This window comes from Takifugu rubripes, chromosome 6 (genome assembly GCF_901000725.2).
Source record: "Takifugu rubripes chromosome 6, fTakRub1.2, whole genome shotgun sequence".
NCBI lineage: Eukaryota > Metazoa > Chordata > Actinopteri > Tetraodontiformes > Tetraodontidae > Takifugu > Takifugu rubripes.
The window spans coordinates 6,984,979-7,001,443 of NC_042290.1; the positions used below are offsets into that span (position 1 = coordinate 6,984,979).

General features: G+C 45.9%; 2 protein-coding genes and 1 non-coding gene across 4 annotated transcripts; 2 read left to right on the forward strand and 1 right to left on the reverse strand.

The window, feature by feature from the left end:
• The first annotated feature begins 1,786 nt into the window (after positions 1–1,786).
• egfl7 (EGF-like-domain, multiple 7) lies at positions 1,787–8,665 on the forward strand. Of its 2 annotated transcripts, none has more exons than XM_029837337.1 (9): positions 1,787–1,970; positions 4,115–4,339; positions 4,636–4,758; positions 5,510–5,622; positions 5,710–5,817; positions 5,889–6,083; positions 7,432–7,508; positions 7,584–7,746; positions 7,861–8,665. In XM_029837337.1, the coding sequence occupies exons 2-9, from the start codon at positions 4,260–4,262 to the stop codon at positions 7,878–7,880; spliced, it is 879 nt and encodes a 292-aa protein (XP_029693197.1). In that variant the 5' UTR covers positions 1,787–1,970; positions 4,115–4,259; the 3' UTR covers positions 7,881–8,665. The 2 variants fall into 2 exon arrangements, with proteins under 2 accessions (XP_029693197.1, XP_029693198.1); XM_029837338.1 differs by having other exon boundaries at positions 1,791–1,970; positions 5,710–5,805.
• mir126 (microRNA mir-126) lies at positions 6,181–6,243 on the forward strand. Its single transcript, NR_105308.1, has one exon. It is a non-coding gene; the product is annotated as a microRNA mir-126 (primary transcript).
• Positions 8,300–15,974, reverse strand: agpat2 (1-acylglycerol-3-phosphate O-acyltransferase 2 (lysophosphatidic acid acyltransferase, beta)). The gene is made up of 6 exons (XM_003965313.3): positions 15,601–15,974; positions 12,895–13,028; positions 11,748–11,923; positions 11,462–11,557; positions 10,194–10,266; positions 8,300–10,105 (listed from the first exon to the last, which is right to left on the reverse strand). The coding sequence occupies exons 1-6, from the start codon at positions 15,774–15,776 to the stop codon at positions 9,954–9,956; spliced, it is 807 nt and encodes a 268-aa protein (XP_003965362.1). The 5' UTR covers positions 15,777–15,974; the 3' UTR covers positions 8,300–9,953.
• Between the last annotated feature and the right edge of the window lie 491 nt (positions 15,975–16,465).

Genomic DNA, 16,465 nt, shown 5'->3' on the forward strand with positions numbered 1-16,465 from the left:
TTTCACCAATTTAATTATTTAACTTATCAGTACTGTTGCTAAAGTCCTGTTTACACAGTTAGCATGCACTTGTAAGATCGGACCTGTACACCACCCAGCTGCACATTCTTCTAAGAGTTCTGGTTGTCCTGAGATGACTGACCTGAGTCAAGCTTCAAGGATAAAGAGGAGAAGCAACTTCAGATGTCAGCTGCACTTTACACACCCCCTCATCAAAATGAGCTTTGAAGCCCATTTGTGAATTTGGAACCGGTTGTTGAAACAGCACTTGGAAAAACAGTCGCGGTGTATGGTCCATTTAGCAGCAGCTCTGCTTGTTTGTGATTGGCAGAACAATGCTGGAAGGAGCTCCTCGCCAGATTGTTTACATGTCACGACCAAAAACCTTTAAAAGTGAATTTTCTTTGCATCAGACCGTCACATGGCGTGATGTGAACTGATTGAACACTTCGGGCGTCGAACAGCCTTCGATGGGCGCGGGCCTCCGCCAAAGTTGCAAACTTCCATCACGTCACCACCTTCTTGCAAATCATGCGCGGTTCTGCAATCTTGAGCACAACAATCCAACGTGTAAGGTGCAGACTTGTGTTGCTATATGCAGTTTCTTTCAGATAATGAATGATTACTGTGTTTTCTAAACAAGCATTTTTAAAGAGAATCTGAATCTGAATATATACAAACAGTATAGGTTGCTGCAGTTCTAAAATGGGAGGGGGGATTTTTACTGCTGTGCTGCACTGACAGCAACGATTATAAATGCGTTCGCTCTTTAAAATGATAACATTCAGACATCCTGCTGCAATAATTGCATGTCTACGATCAGCCCTCCCAGCAGTGGGAGGACAGTCCTGTTTTTGGTTCAGTGTAGATAAGGAGATGTAAAAAATCTGAGTCTCCTTACTCTAAACACCAAAATCCATTGACAGGACAGGTGTAAAATAAATGTATATAATTTTCTCTGTACAAAAAAAACAAACCTGAATCTGAAGCACAGCTCTCTTGTGTACATGTAATGTTTCCTCATATGGGTTCAGGTAACCGGTGATTAAAGAATAAACATGAACATTCATCAATGTGAAGTCAAAAACCTGAAATAAGGGCCACACCCGTTAGGAACAGCTAAATGAGGGGGTGGGAGCCTGAGAAATCTTGATATTAATTACTCCCTTTGTGACTCCATCTGCAAAAAATAGTCCCAGTCACACAATGACGCGAGACACCTGACATGATTGCGTAACATGTTTAGATTTGAGGTACATAAACATTAGGTATGAAAGCGAGAGACCGTGTCTATAAAAACACCAGCAACAAGAAAAAAAAACTTCCCTCCTATCATGTCAAAGTTTGGACTTAAGCTGCAATTTGACAGATTTAATCACCTTAAACAATGTAAACATGGGCCTATGGGCACACACACACACACACACACCCACACAAATAACTCCAGTCAGCTACTGCTGCTCCCTTTGATTTCCTCTGCCCTGCCAAAGCAGCAAAGGGCCATGAGGTGACCAAACCTAAGGTCAGTGCCCCTTCAAGATGTCTGCAGCACTACTGTGAGGGGTGGGTGGGTGATGGGGGCAGAAAAAAAAAAAATCCTTCAAAATGCGATTCGCAAAGCGGTTTGAGCAGGATGGAGAGTGTTTGTGCAGGAGAGGGGTTTTATCAGCGGCTAACACTCACAGGAATTCCGGTTTGGGATTGTACATCCAATTCCTGCGTTCCACAGGAAGCAGCGCATAAAAGCCACCGAAAACGCCCGAGGACATTTCACATGTCGCCAGTCGGCTCACTGGGAGCACCGCGCGCATCCATCGCAGGGCTTTTTATGTCTCTCCGTCAGCTCGCGCTTTAAAAGACGCCGGCATCATGGGAGAATCCACCAATAATCTGCGGGTACGGCGGCGCGTGCCTCTGGCCGCCGCTGAACCTGCGCGCGCGCACGCACCTGATAGCGCCAAACAGCCAGGGTAAGTTTATAGTCATCTTTTTAAAAGTAGTTCATTAAAATACTGATCGCTGTATAGTACTTTTGTTCTTCTTACAACCCAATCTTTAATTTGAAATATAAAAAGAAGTAGAAAATTGTTAGTTTTAGGTCATAGGTAGCGTGTTTTTGTAATGGAACTGACCAAAACTAACCAGATAAATTAAATATACTAGCTAAGGTATCTAAAAATCTACAGAAATTGTTGCAGGTAGATGATTAAATAGTATCAGAACCTTAAAAAAGTGCGTAAAAATTTCAGTTTTTGACACTACATTTCCTGTAATTTGGTGAAGTAAAGAAAACCAACAATTACTGCAGGAATCTTTTAGCTTCAAACCAATTTCGTTGTGTTGTATCTACTCCTGAATGTATTCTGAAATCAAAGTGCTCTGGTGCAGTCAGAAGTTAATGTTAAGTGTATCAATAGCTCATGAATGAGGGGGGGAAAGGGCGGTGACGTCACGCACGCGGTAACCCAGTGCAGGCTGCGGGACACCCAGCTGGAGGAGTGGGAGGAGGTCCTACCATCACCCCCCATGCAGCCTCTCTGACAGTGCGAGGAGAACACTGACCAGTAGCGGAGTTTTATGACTTGAACTCTCTGGAATATAACGGGACTGACGTCTGTTCATGCCCCCGGAGGCTGTTCTCTGCTATCTGCCGCGGTGTGACTGTTTTTAAGGTGGGATTAAGAGGTAGAAAGGCACGGTTTTCATTGTCCAACTGACGGGAATTTGGTTTTATCCGTGCATGTGGCCCGTGGGTGTGTTCTTGTTTGTGTGCACGTGTTGTTTGATGTAGTTTTTTCCCCGCGATTGTTACTATAAATAGAACCATTACTTTTAGTGCGTGACCCTGTAGCTGCGTGCGTGAGTGTGAATGAAGGACGTTCGTCTTGTGCAAATCTGTAAACTACTACCCTCTAGTGGTGTGTGTAGGGAACGACTCCTCCAATCAGTACTAATGTGTCAGTAGGTCAAAAACGTACTTGTAAAATATTAACTACTCATGAAACTTTGATCACACACATTCCATTTGAGTGAGTTGTGTCTTAAGTTTTTTTTTTTTTTTTTTACAGGTTAGAATCTAAAGCACCCATTTTAAGACACACCTCCCTCATTACTAACCTCTACATGGTGTAGCATTGATGCACAAGCCAACACACACACACACACACACACACACACACACACACACACACACACACACACACACACACACACACACACACACATCTCTAAAGTGGCTTCCAGTATGAATGAACAGTGCACGTCCTCTTTTCTGGGCACGGAGCCAGCAGGGGATCAGAGAGACATGCAAACTGTCAAACCACGAGGCTTAACATCGCCCTCATGACTACTGAAGGATCTTTAGGACACCGCGCAGTAACCTGTGATCACACCCAGCTGTCTTTAATGAGCTATAAGATGGTTCCCAATGGTTTCTGTCCTGTTCGGATTAGAGTCAGGATTCAAACCTGCAAGATAACATAGCTGCAGGTACAAATAGGCTGTCGGGGGGGAACATTGCTGCAAAGGGAGAGTTCTTTGTCTTTTTACTGTATCTGTTTCCAGTGTCGTAATCAGTTGCAACACAGGTCAGAGAGAGTTCACTTTGCTTTCGTCAACAAGATGTAAAAATTTCCGTTTGGTGCATAAGTATGTGGAATGTTTAGATGTCTGTGTGCTGCTGTTTATTCCTCCGTTTTTAGCCTAAAAAAAAAGGCAGCGTTGCTTTAACCTTTATGTAACTCACCGGAACCTAGGATGTAGTTTAAAAACTGCTGATGTCCCGTCCCTACAATCGCCCTCTGTGTTGTACAAAATGTTACTTTTAGTTGGATAATTGAGCGTCTACACTTGAGATTAGCAAGCAAATCCACATGGAGAGCAAACTAAGCCTTGAGATTTGAGGCACCAACAATACAAATGACCTCACTGCTGTCCAGAAGAGTATTTTCGAGTCAAGACTGTACTAAAGCTAAAAATACAAACATTGGATTGCAGAAAAGGCCCCAGACGCTGGCCATTTTTTCATCAAGGGAACTTTATTAAAAACGACTGATCACTCTGCTGACAGTGCTGAAACTTTGCTTTAGCACAATGATTTTTCCTTCTGTTACAGGTAGCCGGAGTCATCCTCCTTGAGGAAAAACAAACCCTTGGTCTGAGGAGAACCTTGTCTCGGTCTCCCCCCATACCCCCCTCCCTCCACCATCCTCCTGGCACTGTGTGAGAGAGCAAGTGAGGGAACGTGGGAAAGAAAGACGATGTACCAAACGCTGCTTCTCTCCTCCTACCTCTTCATTCTCCATGTGATGGGCACTCCGCCGTTCATGGCTCCCCACGGGTAACATCTTGCTGTGTAGACGCTCAACTTCATGTAGATCCGTGTGCAGCACAATCAGCATCCTTCTTTAGGTTCAATCGATCACCTTGCCTTTGTGGAGAAAGTGAACCAAGAACCAGGCCAAAGATGAGGGCAAACATCAGCTTGTAATCTCATTTGGGAGTAATTACAGATTGTTTTGTGATCTCTGATTTGAATCTTTTTAAGCATTTGTTGATTAAAACATACAAAGAATACTATGAAAATTCATTATATCAGGTCCAACATCTACTCACATGACTCTTTTTGTTTTGCAGGAGGAGAGTGTGCGGCCAAGATGTCCGGTACAGCATCGTCATGACAACAGAGTCATACGTCCAGCCGGTGCACAAGCCTTACATCACCCTATGTCAGGGGCATCGCCTCTGCAGCACATACAAGTACGTTTAATGGAACGCGGCCACGAATCAGCAGATCTTCACGCCATTAGGTGTTTAGTCCAGTAGGAAAAGAACTGAATGTTTCATGTACATAAAAGAGACATATCTTGCCTTAAGCTGCTGTTGACACATGGTCTGGTCAAATCCAAATATCGAGCCGTTTGTATAACTATGGGAAATGAATCGCCTGCACACACAGACTGCCTGTCTGTTTATTTTGGACAACGTCTCCTTCTATACTTACGCACTCTCGATCTCTCTCCAGCTCTGATGCTTTTGAGTCCCCCCTTACATTCTTTCCATTTTAATCTTTGATTTAACTCTTCCCTCGCCACCTAAAATTCACTTTCGCTTTTTCTTCTTTATTCTTGTGCTCGTGTGTATGTACAGGCCCCACACAGGATCTCCAAACTTTTAATCCCACGGTGATTCTTTTCAGTTTGTTTAAATAATTTAAACGTTCTTAACGTTATCTCCCTCTCTTTTTGCTCTCACCTCTGTTTATCACCTCCTCTCTATCCTTGCCAGCAGAAAATACCAGAGCCTTAGCAGGCTGCAGATCTCAGAATGTCGATCTAACGTTGCAGCTCTTCTCCTGCCCCTTTCCTCCCTCCCACCATTCCTTTCTAATTTCTGACACGCTCTTGGGCTTCAGGAGTCTCAATATTTCACCAAATTCCCATTTGGATCGTGGGAAAGAAAGGATGGATTATGGCGGAGCTCAAAACTCTCCCTTTCGTTGTCTCTGCAGGACGGCGTACTCAGTTAGGTACCGGCAGGTGAGCAAAGCGGCACCCTCTTCACATTTCTACCCAGAGTGTTGCCCCGGCTGGAGGAGACTTCACTCCCACCACTGCAACCACGGTAACCACACTAGATGTGTCACAGTTTAATGCATTAACAAATAAGAAAATCTCTCAAAAAGTGTGACAATTTAAATATCCCTTGCAGCTGTGTGTGTGAAACCATGTGTGAATGGAGGTACCTGTGTACGACCCAACCTATGCGCCTGTCCACTTGGTTGGAAGGGTTATCAATGCCAAACAGGTAAACACACAGGTGCGCGTTTACCTGCACAACCACAGGAGTGTCTTTAAATATGTTGTCTCACATCTTTGTTCCCGCTCCAGACGTGGACGAGTGCAAGGAGCAGCAGCCATGTGCCCAGACGTGTGTGAACACACTAGGCAGCTATCAATGTGCATGCAGAGAAGGTTCCAGCCTTACCGGAGATGGCCGTTCCTGCCAAAGTATTCCGTCTACTCCTCCGCCCGCCCCTCTTCCGTCCACCAGCCAGACACCAGTGGGTGGTCACGCAGATGCGGGTAAATGAGCAGTGGAGCCGCGTGCTCGACAGCGTGACGTAATCAGCGTGTCTCACAGCAGCAAAAGCATCTGAAGAAAAGAACCTAGCCAGCTTCGCGGCCCATTATTACTTTTGGTACGCGCTATGCCACTCTCAACTCGTACCGTGAGTAATAATGCACTGCGACTGGTGCCGACTCCCGACAGATGTCTTGCGGTTTGGTCCGTGGTGAGACTGTGACCGCTTCACTTGGTTAATGACTCGGTCTGTTCCCACGAGGTCTGCAAGTACAGAACTCACCAGACTCTCAGCCTTTGGTGCTATTGCATATATTTTTTATTCCATACGCTTCATTAGATTGGTTTAAGCTGTTGCTGTGCCTCGTATGATAGAAGAGTCTATTTCCATGTGTGTTTTCTGTATCTTAGCAACAAAACCATAACAATCCTTCCTCCGTGTCTGTCATTGTGGCACTTGACCATTCATATGCCGTCTCATCTTTATTGCTTTTTTGAGAAATGGAAAACTGAAAAAGGAATGCTTCTCCGTATTTCTGCCAAATCGCTTAACCTTAAAGGACTTTTGAGTCACCAAACTGTGAATCACAAAGGCACAGTAGAGTCTCACTATATGTTCATGGAAAACTGTTTCCAACTCCCTCCACACAGCAGGTTAAGTTCAAACTACTGCAAAATAAAATACAGCATACTAGGTTACATTAGTCATCAATCCTGTTGACTCGCTTGGCTCCGAATGACAGTCCTTCCGGGCTTTTTCTGGAGTCAGCATAAAAGCGACATGAGAGAATGAGGATGAGCAGCCAAAATATGACAGATTCTTGGTTTTAAAGGAAGGACAGAGCGGAGGACACATGCACAAAAGTGCAAGGCGAGCTGAGCTGTCGTTGCTCAAGACTCCAATCAGGTCGGAGGGATGTGGATGGCGCTGCAGCGAGCCCGGCTTTGAATGCTCCAAACATACGCTGCTGCAAAAGCCGCTGCGCAGGGTTAAACAACATTTGCACAATCATTTATTTCCCTCCCCGTCTCCTTTTCCCGACTTTGTTTTCACTCCGCTTTCTGCCAACACTCTTGCTCCCATTCTAGCTCCATCAACCCTTCTGCTGGGGGTCACAGCCAGCCCCCCCTGTTTCTCAACTCACGCTTTCTTCAGTAATAGACTACATCTGGGAGAGATTGAGCTGAAGTCTGGCCAGAAAGCGGGGTGGGGGGGTGCTCGCTTTGTGTCTGCTTCAGGGATGTTTAACCCTTGTTCACAGAGGGGAGGGATCAGTCTATTTCTGGTGACCTCCCTTTAAGGTCGTGTTCAGGGCTCCAAGCATTGATACATTTGTGTGGTGTCTGCAGGTGGAAGGATCGGCCTGCTGGAGAATGTTACAGAGGAGGTGCAGAGCCTGAAGAGCAGAGTGGAGCTCCTGGAAAAGGTACCTGAGGAACGTGCGTCTGAGTTCAGCTCTGTGGCGTAAACAGTGTCCAACGTTGGCTCTGTCCCTCCATAGAAGCTACAGATGGTGCTGGCCCCCTTCACCAGCGTCTTCCCTCTGTCGCTGGACGAGGGCCTGTCGGAGAAAACCACCTTACTGTCCCACTCCTTCCAGCAGCTCGATCGCATCGACTCCCTCAGCGAGCAGATCGGCTTTCTGGAGGAGCGTCTGGGCACATGTGAGTGACCCAGTGATCAAGTACTCATCATAAAGCCACAAAATATTGCAGAAAATCAAACACCTTATTCCCAGAAATCCAATAACAAAGTCTACTTTCTCTTCTTTCTTGCAGGTTCCTGTCCAGAGAATTAGCCTGTGAAGACACTAAAAGCAGAGCGAGAATCTTCTCGTCCAAACAGCTGCCGTCACTGCAGAAGCGAGCCGTCCCTCGGTTTTCCATGGCTCCGTGTACGTCTCCTGATTTCACAACAGTCCTCTCGGCAGGGTCGATTCCTTCATTACGCCATCGCCCCGACATCCGAGGGTCAAACTGTCCCCTTTTGTTTCTGCGTCAGTGTGTTTTGAATCAGTGCAGCTGTGTCCTCCGTCGGTCCCGGGGCAGACGCGGACATCTGTATTTATCTATTTAAATTATGGTTACGTGTAGTTCTTAGTGCTCCAGTAGACATTTTATATACTTTGTAACATTGTTTTCTAAATAAAAGTGCTGATTGAAAAGTTCAAATTCAAGTAAATGATATAATATAAAGATAAGCCCAGGCTGCCGCTTGAGAAAAAAAAAAAACAATGAAACTTTATTCTTTTCAAAGGCGTTCACATTTACCCTGAACAAGTGAAATCAAGAACACTACATCTTCAGTATTAATAACCAGATACTATAACGAGCATCTATACCATCTTTGCATATTTACACAGTTGCGCGCAGACACACACACGCAGACACACACACGCAGACACACACACACAGCTCTGCTGGATCTCAGTTTCTCATCTGTCATCATAAGCCACCAGCAACTCATTTTTAATAGCTTTGGTGAAAATCTGAGAAACCCAAAAGTCTTCCCCTCCCACCTAATGTCAGCATGAAAAGTGCTTCTCTGTGGTTACGGCTAGTTCTCAATAACTCAAGTAAAAAACAAACAAAAAAACCCCTCAAATATTTGAACACGCTCTTCCACGTGAGCCAAGGGTGTGATCGAATCAATAATTTGGAAGCTATCAATTTGGCAGACTTTAGAACGATCAAACTGTTTCTTTAAAGAAAAACATCAACAGCTAAAATTTAAAGGCAATAAATATATTTAAAGAAACATAATTTGATTGGTTAGCATGAGTTTGGATCTTGAGTTCCTGATCATACTGATCATAAATGAAGCCAACAATGATCTGTATCCAGGCTCTGCCCCAAGTATCAAAAAAATCTCTCTCATGTCTCTAAGATTTCTAGATTTAGAACAATCTACTTTAACAATATCTTTAAATAAAATAAAAAAGAGCATTTGGAATGCTGGCATACATTCGCAGATGTTTGATGGGTGACAGGGAGCCTTTTTGCCGACTGTAGGCAGTGTGCAACATGAAATGTAAGACCTGGTAGCAAAATAACTGGAAATCAAAACAAACCGGAAATCCGGATCAAAATTAAGGCCAAAATTTCTCTCCAACACCTTCAAATAAGCTAATATTTCCTCAGAAGATAAATGAGAACGATGACACTAAAACACTGTTACTCACTTTCGTAATAGTACAGAAAGATTTACGTTCTCTCGGTGGTAGAGATTATTACTGGGGGGCTAATGGTTAAAACATCCAGAGATGTCATTATGGCACAGCAGTTGGTGAGCGGCAAATTAAACTATTTCATTGCACAAACACATCTTAAACAGGTTTAACTGGAGGGGAAAGGAGGAGGAGTATCCCAGAAATAAATAGATTTTTTAAAAAGACACTTGAAAAGAATGCGTGTTCTAACACTGAAAGCTAATGAGAGCTAATGAGGAGACGTTACAGTCTGTAACTAATGTGGTTTTTTACTGCTACAGTAATATTTCACCTCCACACAGTCCAGAAGATGGTTGTGTGGAGTGAAGGAAGGCAAAAAAAAAGACATGGAGAAAGGAAACAAAGGCCGCATGAGGAGGGAAATGGTGGGAAAGGGTCCAAATATGGCAAGAGGAGAGGGACAAAAGGGTGGGAGCTCGAGGCTCGGGTCCAAGCGATGAAGAACAACAACACATCCACACTGTTCATTTGGCCGTCCGTCACTCCGCTCACAGCGCGCAGGGCAGCGTCGGCGCTGGTGCCGCTGCTGGGTCAGGACCGGCTGTCGTCTGTGGTCAGAACTCAACTGGTGTCGCGTCTCCCCCTGTGGGAGAACGGGGAGGTCTAGGAGAGGAGAGGCAGGTGCTTGCGTGTGGTAAATGTTCAGTGCCTCAGCGGCCCGTTGCTCCGAGTTCCGGAGATGTCCAGGAAGGCGGAGCGCATGAGGCGGAAGGACTTTTCACAGAGGGACGATACGTCGTCCGGCGTCATCCCCTTTGTCTCGATCTTTGGAAGGATCTTCAATCTGATGGTCCCTGTGCAGGTGGAACCAAAATAAACCAGACATCAACTCAGGGGTTTCCCACGACGCCGACCAGTAGTGAAGAGAATGACTGAAGTTACCTGATTTGAACTGTTTTTCTTTCTGAAGGTAAAAGTTGCCGTAGGAGGAGAAAACGACTGGAATGATGGGAACCTGGAGACCAGCAAGCAGGACCGAGGGTCAAACATGGGTTGGTTTTTTTTAAAGAATGAAGCATCAGGATTTTCAGTTTTGGGGTATTTGGCTCTAAATATTTTCCTTGTCTTTCATTACTATTTTTAGAAAAAGACCTTAACCGACTGACTGATCTGGCTTCTCTTATTCTCCCCCACACAATTAGCGTGACATGAACCATCTTCCTCTGCAACTGCGAGGAAAGACGGGGGCTGCTCTCTCCGGGCCGTCCCCGGAGCAGACCTCCGACGGGACGAGCCAAATGCGGCTCCCCCTGGGGGCTGTCCCGCTTCCACGCCATCTGGCTGGTACTACGGGAAGGCTTGCGCTGTAACTTAGCAAAATACAAACAGTCCGTGCTCGCGCATGTGAGGCAGAGCCAACGTGAGAACATAAACCCCACGTTTTATTCCTCATATTCCGTCGCTACAGGCCAACAACCCAAAGCCATTGTGTATGAAGATGAAAGCACAATTTTTCCATGGTGAAAGGCGTCTCTGAGCCAATACGAGTAAAGAAAATGTTATACATTCAATAATAAGTAGCAGCAGGGCTCTCTGGAAGGATATCTCCTCCGCTACGATTAATCTTCAGCGCCCTGGAATGAGCTCTTCACCTTCCTGCCAGATTTCATTTAGCAGTTTAATGTTTTTTTAATCCGTTCCTCGTGTGTGACCCCGACATGTGCCAAGATTAGCCTTTGAACAGAGGCCTCCCACCTGCAGGCGTGGACAGATTACGCCCGAGGACGTGCAAAGGTGAGAAGCAAAAATCCCTCGCAGCCTCGCAGTCGCGCAAGTGCCGCCGCGTCCCGGTCGAATTACCGAGCGCGAGGAATGCGCCGTGTGCCTCGGTCGCACAGACGGAGGGGAAAATAAATCAAAGAGCGTACAGAGATATTACAATGGAAGCATTCATTGGGGAACAGACCAAACTATTCTGATCAGTTCTAAGCATTCCTTGATAATAGCAGCAGCAGTGATGTCTGTGCATGTCATCATCTGTTTAGCGAGCGCGGGCGGCTCGTGCCAAACAAGGATGCTAGCTCCCCCGTGTGTCCAGAATCAGCGCTTTTGTGGCGGCGTTGCTCACTTCTGTTGGGTTTTTTGGACTATTAAAGTTGAGAGGATTAAAGTGTTTTGATGTTTGCTTTAGAAGAATCAAAAGCACTGACTTGTGCCTGTACTGCCAGATGAAAGGCGCCTTTTTTGAAGGGCAGCAAGTCTCCGTTCTGGTTTCGGGTTCCCTCTGGGAAAACCCACAGACGAATCTGCAAAGAACAAAAGTTTTGAGGAATAAAAAAAAGGGGGGGATTTATTCATCTCATCTTTTGATGATCGATGATTTCATATCTTGAGGTTTAATATCCCTGAAAAAAGACAGATGGAAAAAGCCTGTTTACCTGAACTAGATTTAAACCCGTAAGGTTTAGATAGAGACCAGTGACATCACCGCGTTACCTGCTCGTTCAGCATGACTTTAGCCGTGTCCGCCATGACGCCCTTGGCGTCGCTCGTCTTTTTCCGGTTGATGAAGACGATACCGCCCAGCCAGCAAATGAGTCCGACCGTGCCGGCATAGATCAGCTCCTTCTTGGCGATGGCAGAGCAGCGGTCTGGTAAGATCTCCATCAGGCCTGGACACAGTAGAAAGTCATTTTTAGTAGATACTGAAGTATAAACCATTGGACTATATAAACTGGACTATATATACTGGACTATAAACCACTGGACTATATATAATGGACTATATATACTGGACTATAAACCACTGGACTATATATACTGGACTATAAACCACTGGACTATATATAATGGACTATATATACTGGACTATATATACTTGACTATATATAATATATATACTGTCGTATAAGGTTGAATGCACCAAATCAAGGTTTGGATGTCAAATAGGGGTTAAAATAAAGAACAACAATCCAAGACCTGGTCTGAAACCCTGCGCTGGCTGCGGGGGTGAGGAGGGGGTTTCATGCCCTCGCTGCATCTCATCAGCTCTTAAATGCTGGGTGTAGCAGTTGGCATGGCAACATGGGCACGTTATATCACAAGTGTTCTGAGCACTAATTAGAGGCATCTCTCCCACAGTGATAATGGCCCCGAGCCTCTTCAGCACTCAAAACACACTAGTGAAACGTACAGAAGAGGGTTTAAAGAGCCTCCACTGGAACAGGAGGTAAATCTGCTGCTGCCCGGTCACATGACCTGTTTATTAGCCACCTTGCTAAGGACACGGTCTCAGTGGGAGCAGGCCGACCCAGAGCTGAGTGCAATCTTTAGTCCTGCAGCATGTCCTCATTTCCAGCGCTTCGTATTTACCAATAAATGCATTTTGCTCTGCGTTTGAGGATCTATCTTAATCCAATCGGGGTCACATTGCTTGAGATAAACTGTGCAAAGTGCTGTGACTCCTCGCCAGTAGATGCAATCAGAGAAGATAAAATCACAGTGAGAAAATGAAGTCAGATCAGAGATACACTCATTCTTTAACCTGGCAGCACAGGAGATCTAAAACACTGCTCAGGTCCTCTAACGACTGCTGATTCAGTGGGTCACAGGGATCCGCAGCCATCGGCGGGGCGGCACCCACCTAAAACGTCGAGGGAGCTCTGGTGGTTGGAGATGACCACGTAGGGTCCCTCCGTCTGCAGGTGCTCCCAGCCGCTCACCTCGAAGCGGAGCCCCAGCAGATACTTGACGTGGCGGACCAGGAAGCGGATAACCCTGAGGGAGAGATGATTGGACAGGTTTACAAGCCTCGTTCCCAGGTCCAACTGTTAACGTGTCAACGGAGCGGACTTTGGACAGGAAAACGGCTCCAACACGACATCAGTCCTGTTTCATTGGAATTCTGAACAAACAGTTCCTGGGGGACACTTGTGTCACAGTGTCCATCGGTCACACCAACACTTTAAAACAGTCTGTGAACCCGTGAACATTCAATAAAGAGAACGATTTGTTCTTTCCTCTGCAAACCAGCAGCTCCGATGTCCTTCCCTCGAACTGCCTGACCCGTCTTCCATCACTGCCACATCATCTCTGCAGTCCAGCGTCCCCTCCTCGCCACTGACTCATGTCCTCAAACTTGTTCAAACCATTCCTGCCTTAGAGTTTTACTGCGCATGGATGTCACAACAAGGCGTTTTGCAAGCCGCCTGTTCTCTGTTATAACACCAGAAAGGTTCCATTCCTGCGCCGCGTGCTTGACGTGCACGGGCTTGATGTAAACACAGAGGAGCGCTGCAAAGACGCACAGCCTCTCCGCCAGACAATAACAAGAAAAGCAGAAAAATCCACCTTTTCCTGACTCATTAAACATTTTCCCCATCATTCCACTGACGCCTCCTCAGCCAGATCGCCCTCTGCGCCGTTACAGTTGGTCCAGTTCAGCCTCATAAACCAAGTTTAACCTTTAAACCAGAACGCTGTCCTGTTTGTTATCTGCACAACAGTGTAGCGACAACGTGTTCGCTCTAGCCAGAGCAACTTGTTATGCAACGGCCGAAGCAGCGTTGCAGCAACTGGGAGACTCTTCCGCGGCAATGTGATGGACTGGCTGGATTCTCCGACACAGCCACTCTGGATTTTCCTCCGCCCCGCTTCAACATCCGGTCTGAATGAGGCTGATTTGGATAGTGGCACAGGCTTAAGCAACGGCGTGTGTAAAAGGTGACAGACAGGCAGATGAAGGCGCTAATACTGACTCAGGTACTAAAGTTCAGAAGGTTCGCGCCACATAGGAAGTGTAAAAGGAGATAAGGTCATTTATTTAGTTGAGTAATCTCCCATTCATCCAAGTATACAAGACACAACTTGAGCTAAATGGAGCCAATGAACCCGAGTTAAAGTAATGCTAGGTCTAACCCTGGGTGAAAACTTGCTCCGGTTTGAGATATTTGACCAGCATGTTCACATCCTCCACCTCAGCTGGGAAGCAAACAGCCTTTGTGTGCTCTCCTGTCAGCAAATGTCTGACACGCTGCTGCCTCTTTCGTGCATCACGAGCCGGCCAGAATCTGAACTATGCATCTAAAACTCTTATCCACGGGTCCCCAGGCGTGGACCGGATCCCTTCACTTGATCGCCGTCAACAGGTCCAGATTACCGGTACCTTTGAGCTGACAAAAGGCTACATGGGCACAAACGTGGTGCCTTCGTTTGCATACCTGCAGAACAGTGCTGCTGCAGTGGCGGCCGAGGATACCGTCTTCCATTCCAGGCCAAACGAGGCTGCAGCAGATTTCCATATCTGCTCAGTTATAATCCAACTCTAATTAGAGCGAAATAGCCATCTGGCATCCATCACTTCAAGGTAATTACTGGAAAGCAGCCATTTGCGTCCAACAATCCATCTTCGCCCTTCTTTAATAACCTCGACAACGAAATCCCTCCCGTAAAGCGGATGCTGACACTAAAGGAGCATTAAATTTCAATTCACATGGATCAGATAACACAGTGGATGGGTCGGTGTTCCTAAAGGTCAAGTGCTCGTTTCCTAAAGCTGCATCTGCCAATGAGCAGACGGTTACGGCTGTGGTAGCGCTGGTCTATAATGCTGTTATTTGCTTTTACCCATTCTGTTGACTGAAGAGATGAAAAGCACATTCAGTTAACAACACTCCAATACACGGTTACATTCGATTCATCTATGCTTCCTTCAAGAATAAACAGTGCTGAACATGGAAAGCATCACATACATTAAAGAAAACGTAGTGCCCCGCTATTGTGTCGAGTTGTTTAGCCATGATGAACATGAATCAAGAAAGAAATTACAACTCTGGGGATCATTATTGATTCTGTAAAGTACAACATTTGAAAGAAAATTAGATCAAATTGTAAAAGTTAGCACACATCTGCAGAAGAGAGAACTGCCACCGTCTAATGCTTGTATGCTTTCAACGAAAGAAACAGTGGGAATGTGTGATTATGATAAGTGCACATGAAAAACCAATATTAGGATTTTTACAGCGACAGGAACACGTTACTATCTCAGCGTATCGCGGTAGCTAACGCTAACATTTCTGATTAAAATAGAAACAAGTTACTAGTTATTTAATGCAAGTTTGTCACGTTGTCTCAAGGACAAACAATAAAGGAAAAAAAGTTCCCCGAGCTTTATATCGCCAAAGTGCTGGCAAAGCATGAATCTTGAGCATGATTGTGTTTCTAGTGACCCTAATGTGAACATTAAACACACCGCTGCTATTAGCAATAGCCAGCTAGCATGTCGGCGTTAGCTAGCTGTCAGACAGCGCTATCAGAGGAAAGACGCAAACAAACAAAAAGAAAAACTCACCTCATGTTCTCAATGTCCCTGCCTCCACTTTTCAATATGCACAGGGGGATGGCCACCACGGCCAGAAGCATCATCCACGCCACGTAGAAGAACTTTTTGAAATAGAAAACAAACGTGCTGCTGGCGAACATCAGGAACGGGATCGCCAGCAGCGCTATCATCCACAGCACATCCATAACGGGGGAAGGGGGGAAGAATCAGCGACGTGGACGCGTGTCTGGGAAGGGAAGCTGCTAAATCGTTGCCCGGCTAGGCCCCGAGAGACTGAGAAAACACCCAGGCAAGCCTGACAAACATAACCCAGGCGGATGTTTCCCTCAGTCAGCCCTGGTGAACGTCCCTAAAGGAGGGCGTCGCGCGGCTCATCTGTTGCTAAATGGCACCGCGGGGCGGAGCCGAGCGCTGATTGGCTGCCTCCTCCTCCTCATTTCCGGTTTCTTGACCACAGTCCGGCGGCTGGAATCTTAATTCATCCGAGTTGGCTCTGGCCGCAGAATTCCCCAACATCAGTTGGTGGGAAGCGCCAAATTTTGATTTCATTTCTTCACCCAGGGGGTCAGCCATCCTCTCCAGAGGGTTACCTCGACATCCGATTACCGAACAACATTTCTAATTGGTTTAGCAGCGATAATCCAGTTTAATCTGACACTAGCCACAAGGCTCCAGATAGAAGGGTTCTTCCATGTTGAGGAGCTGTGCATGATACGATTTGGAAGATTAGGTACGATCCGTGATGGATCCTGATTTAATTAGCGCAGTGATCCCTTTCCCCAGATTTTTGAATCTGTAATTTTGGCAGTTTGCAGAGTTTAATAGTTTGTGATTTATGGAAAGACAACACTGTTGAGTTTTATTCTCAAATTTC

What these genes read in the sequence shown, in the direction of transcription:
- egfl7 (XM_029837337.1), top strand. Translation starts at nt 4,260, where the DNA reads ATGTACCAAACGCTGCTTCTCTCCTCCTACCTCTTCATTCTCCATGTG. An exon ending in GAGTGGAGCTCCTGGAAAAG is followed by an intron (nt 7,509 to 7,583) that starts GTACCTGAGGAA and finishes GTCCCTCCATAG; the next exon opens with AAGCTACAGATGGTGCTGGC. An exon ending in GGAGGAGCGTCTGGGCACAT is followed by an intron (nt 7,747 to 7,860) that starts GTGAGTGACCCA and finishes TCTTTCTTGCAG; the next exon opens with GTTCCTGTCCAGAGAATTAG.
- agpat2 (XM_003965313.3), bottom strand. Translation starts at nt 15,776, where the DNA reads ATGGATGTGCTGTGGATGATAGCGCTGCTGGCGATCCCGTTCCTGATG. An exon ending in AGGGACATTGAGAACATGAG is followed by an intron (nt 13,029 to 15,600) that starts GTGAGTTTTTCT and finishes TCTCTCCCTCAG; the next exon opens with GGTTATCCGCTTCCTGGTCC. An exon ending in AAGTCATGCTGAACGAGCAG is followed by an intron (nt 11,558 to 11,747) that starts GTAACGCGGTGA and finishes TGTTCTTTGCAG; the next exon opens with ATTCGTCTGTGGGTTTTCCC.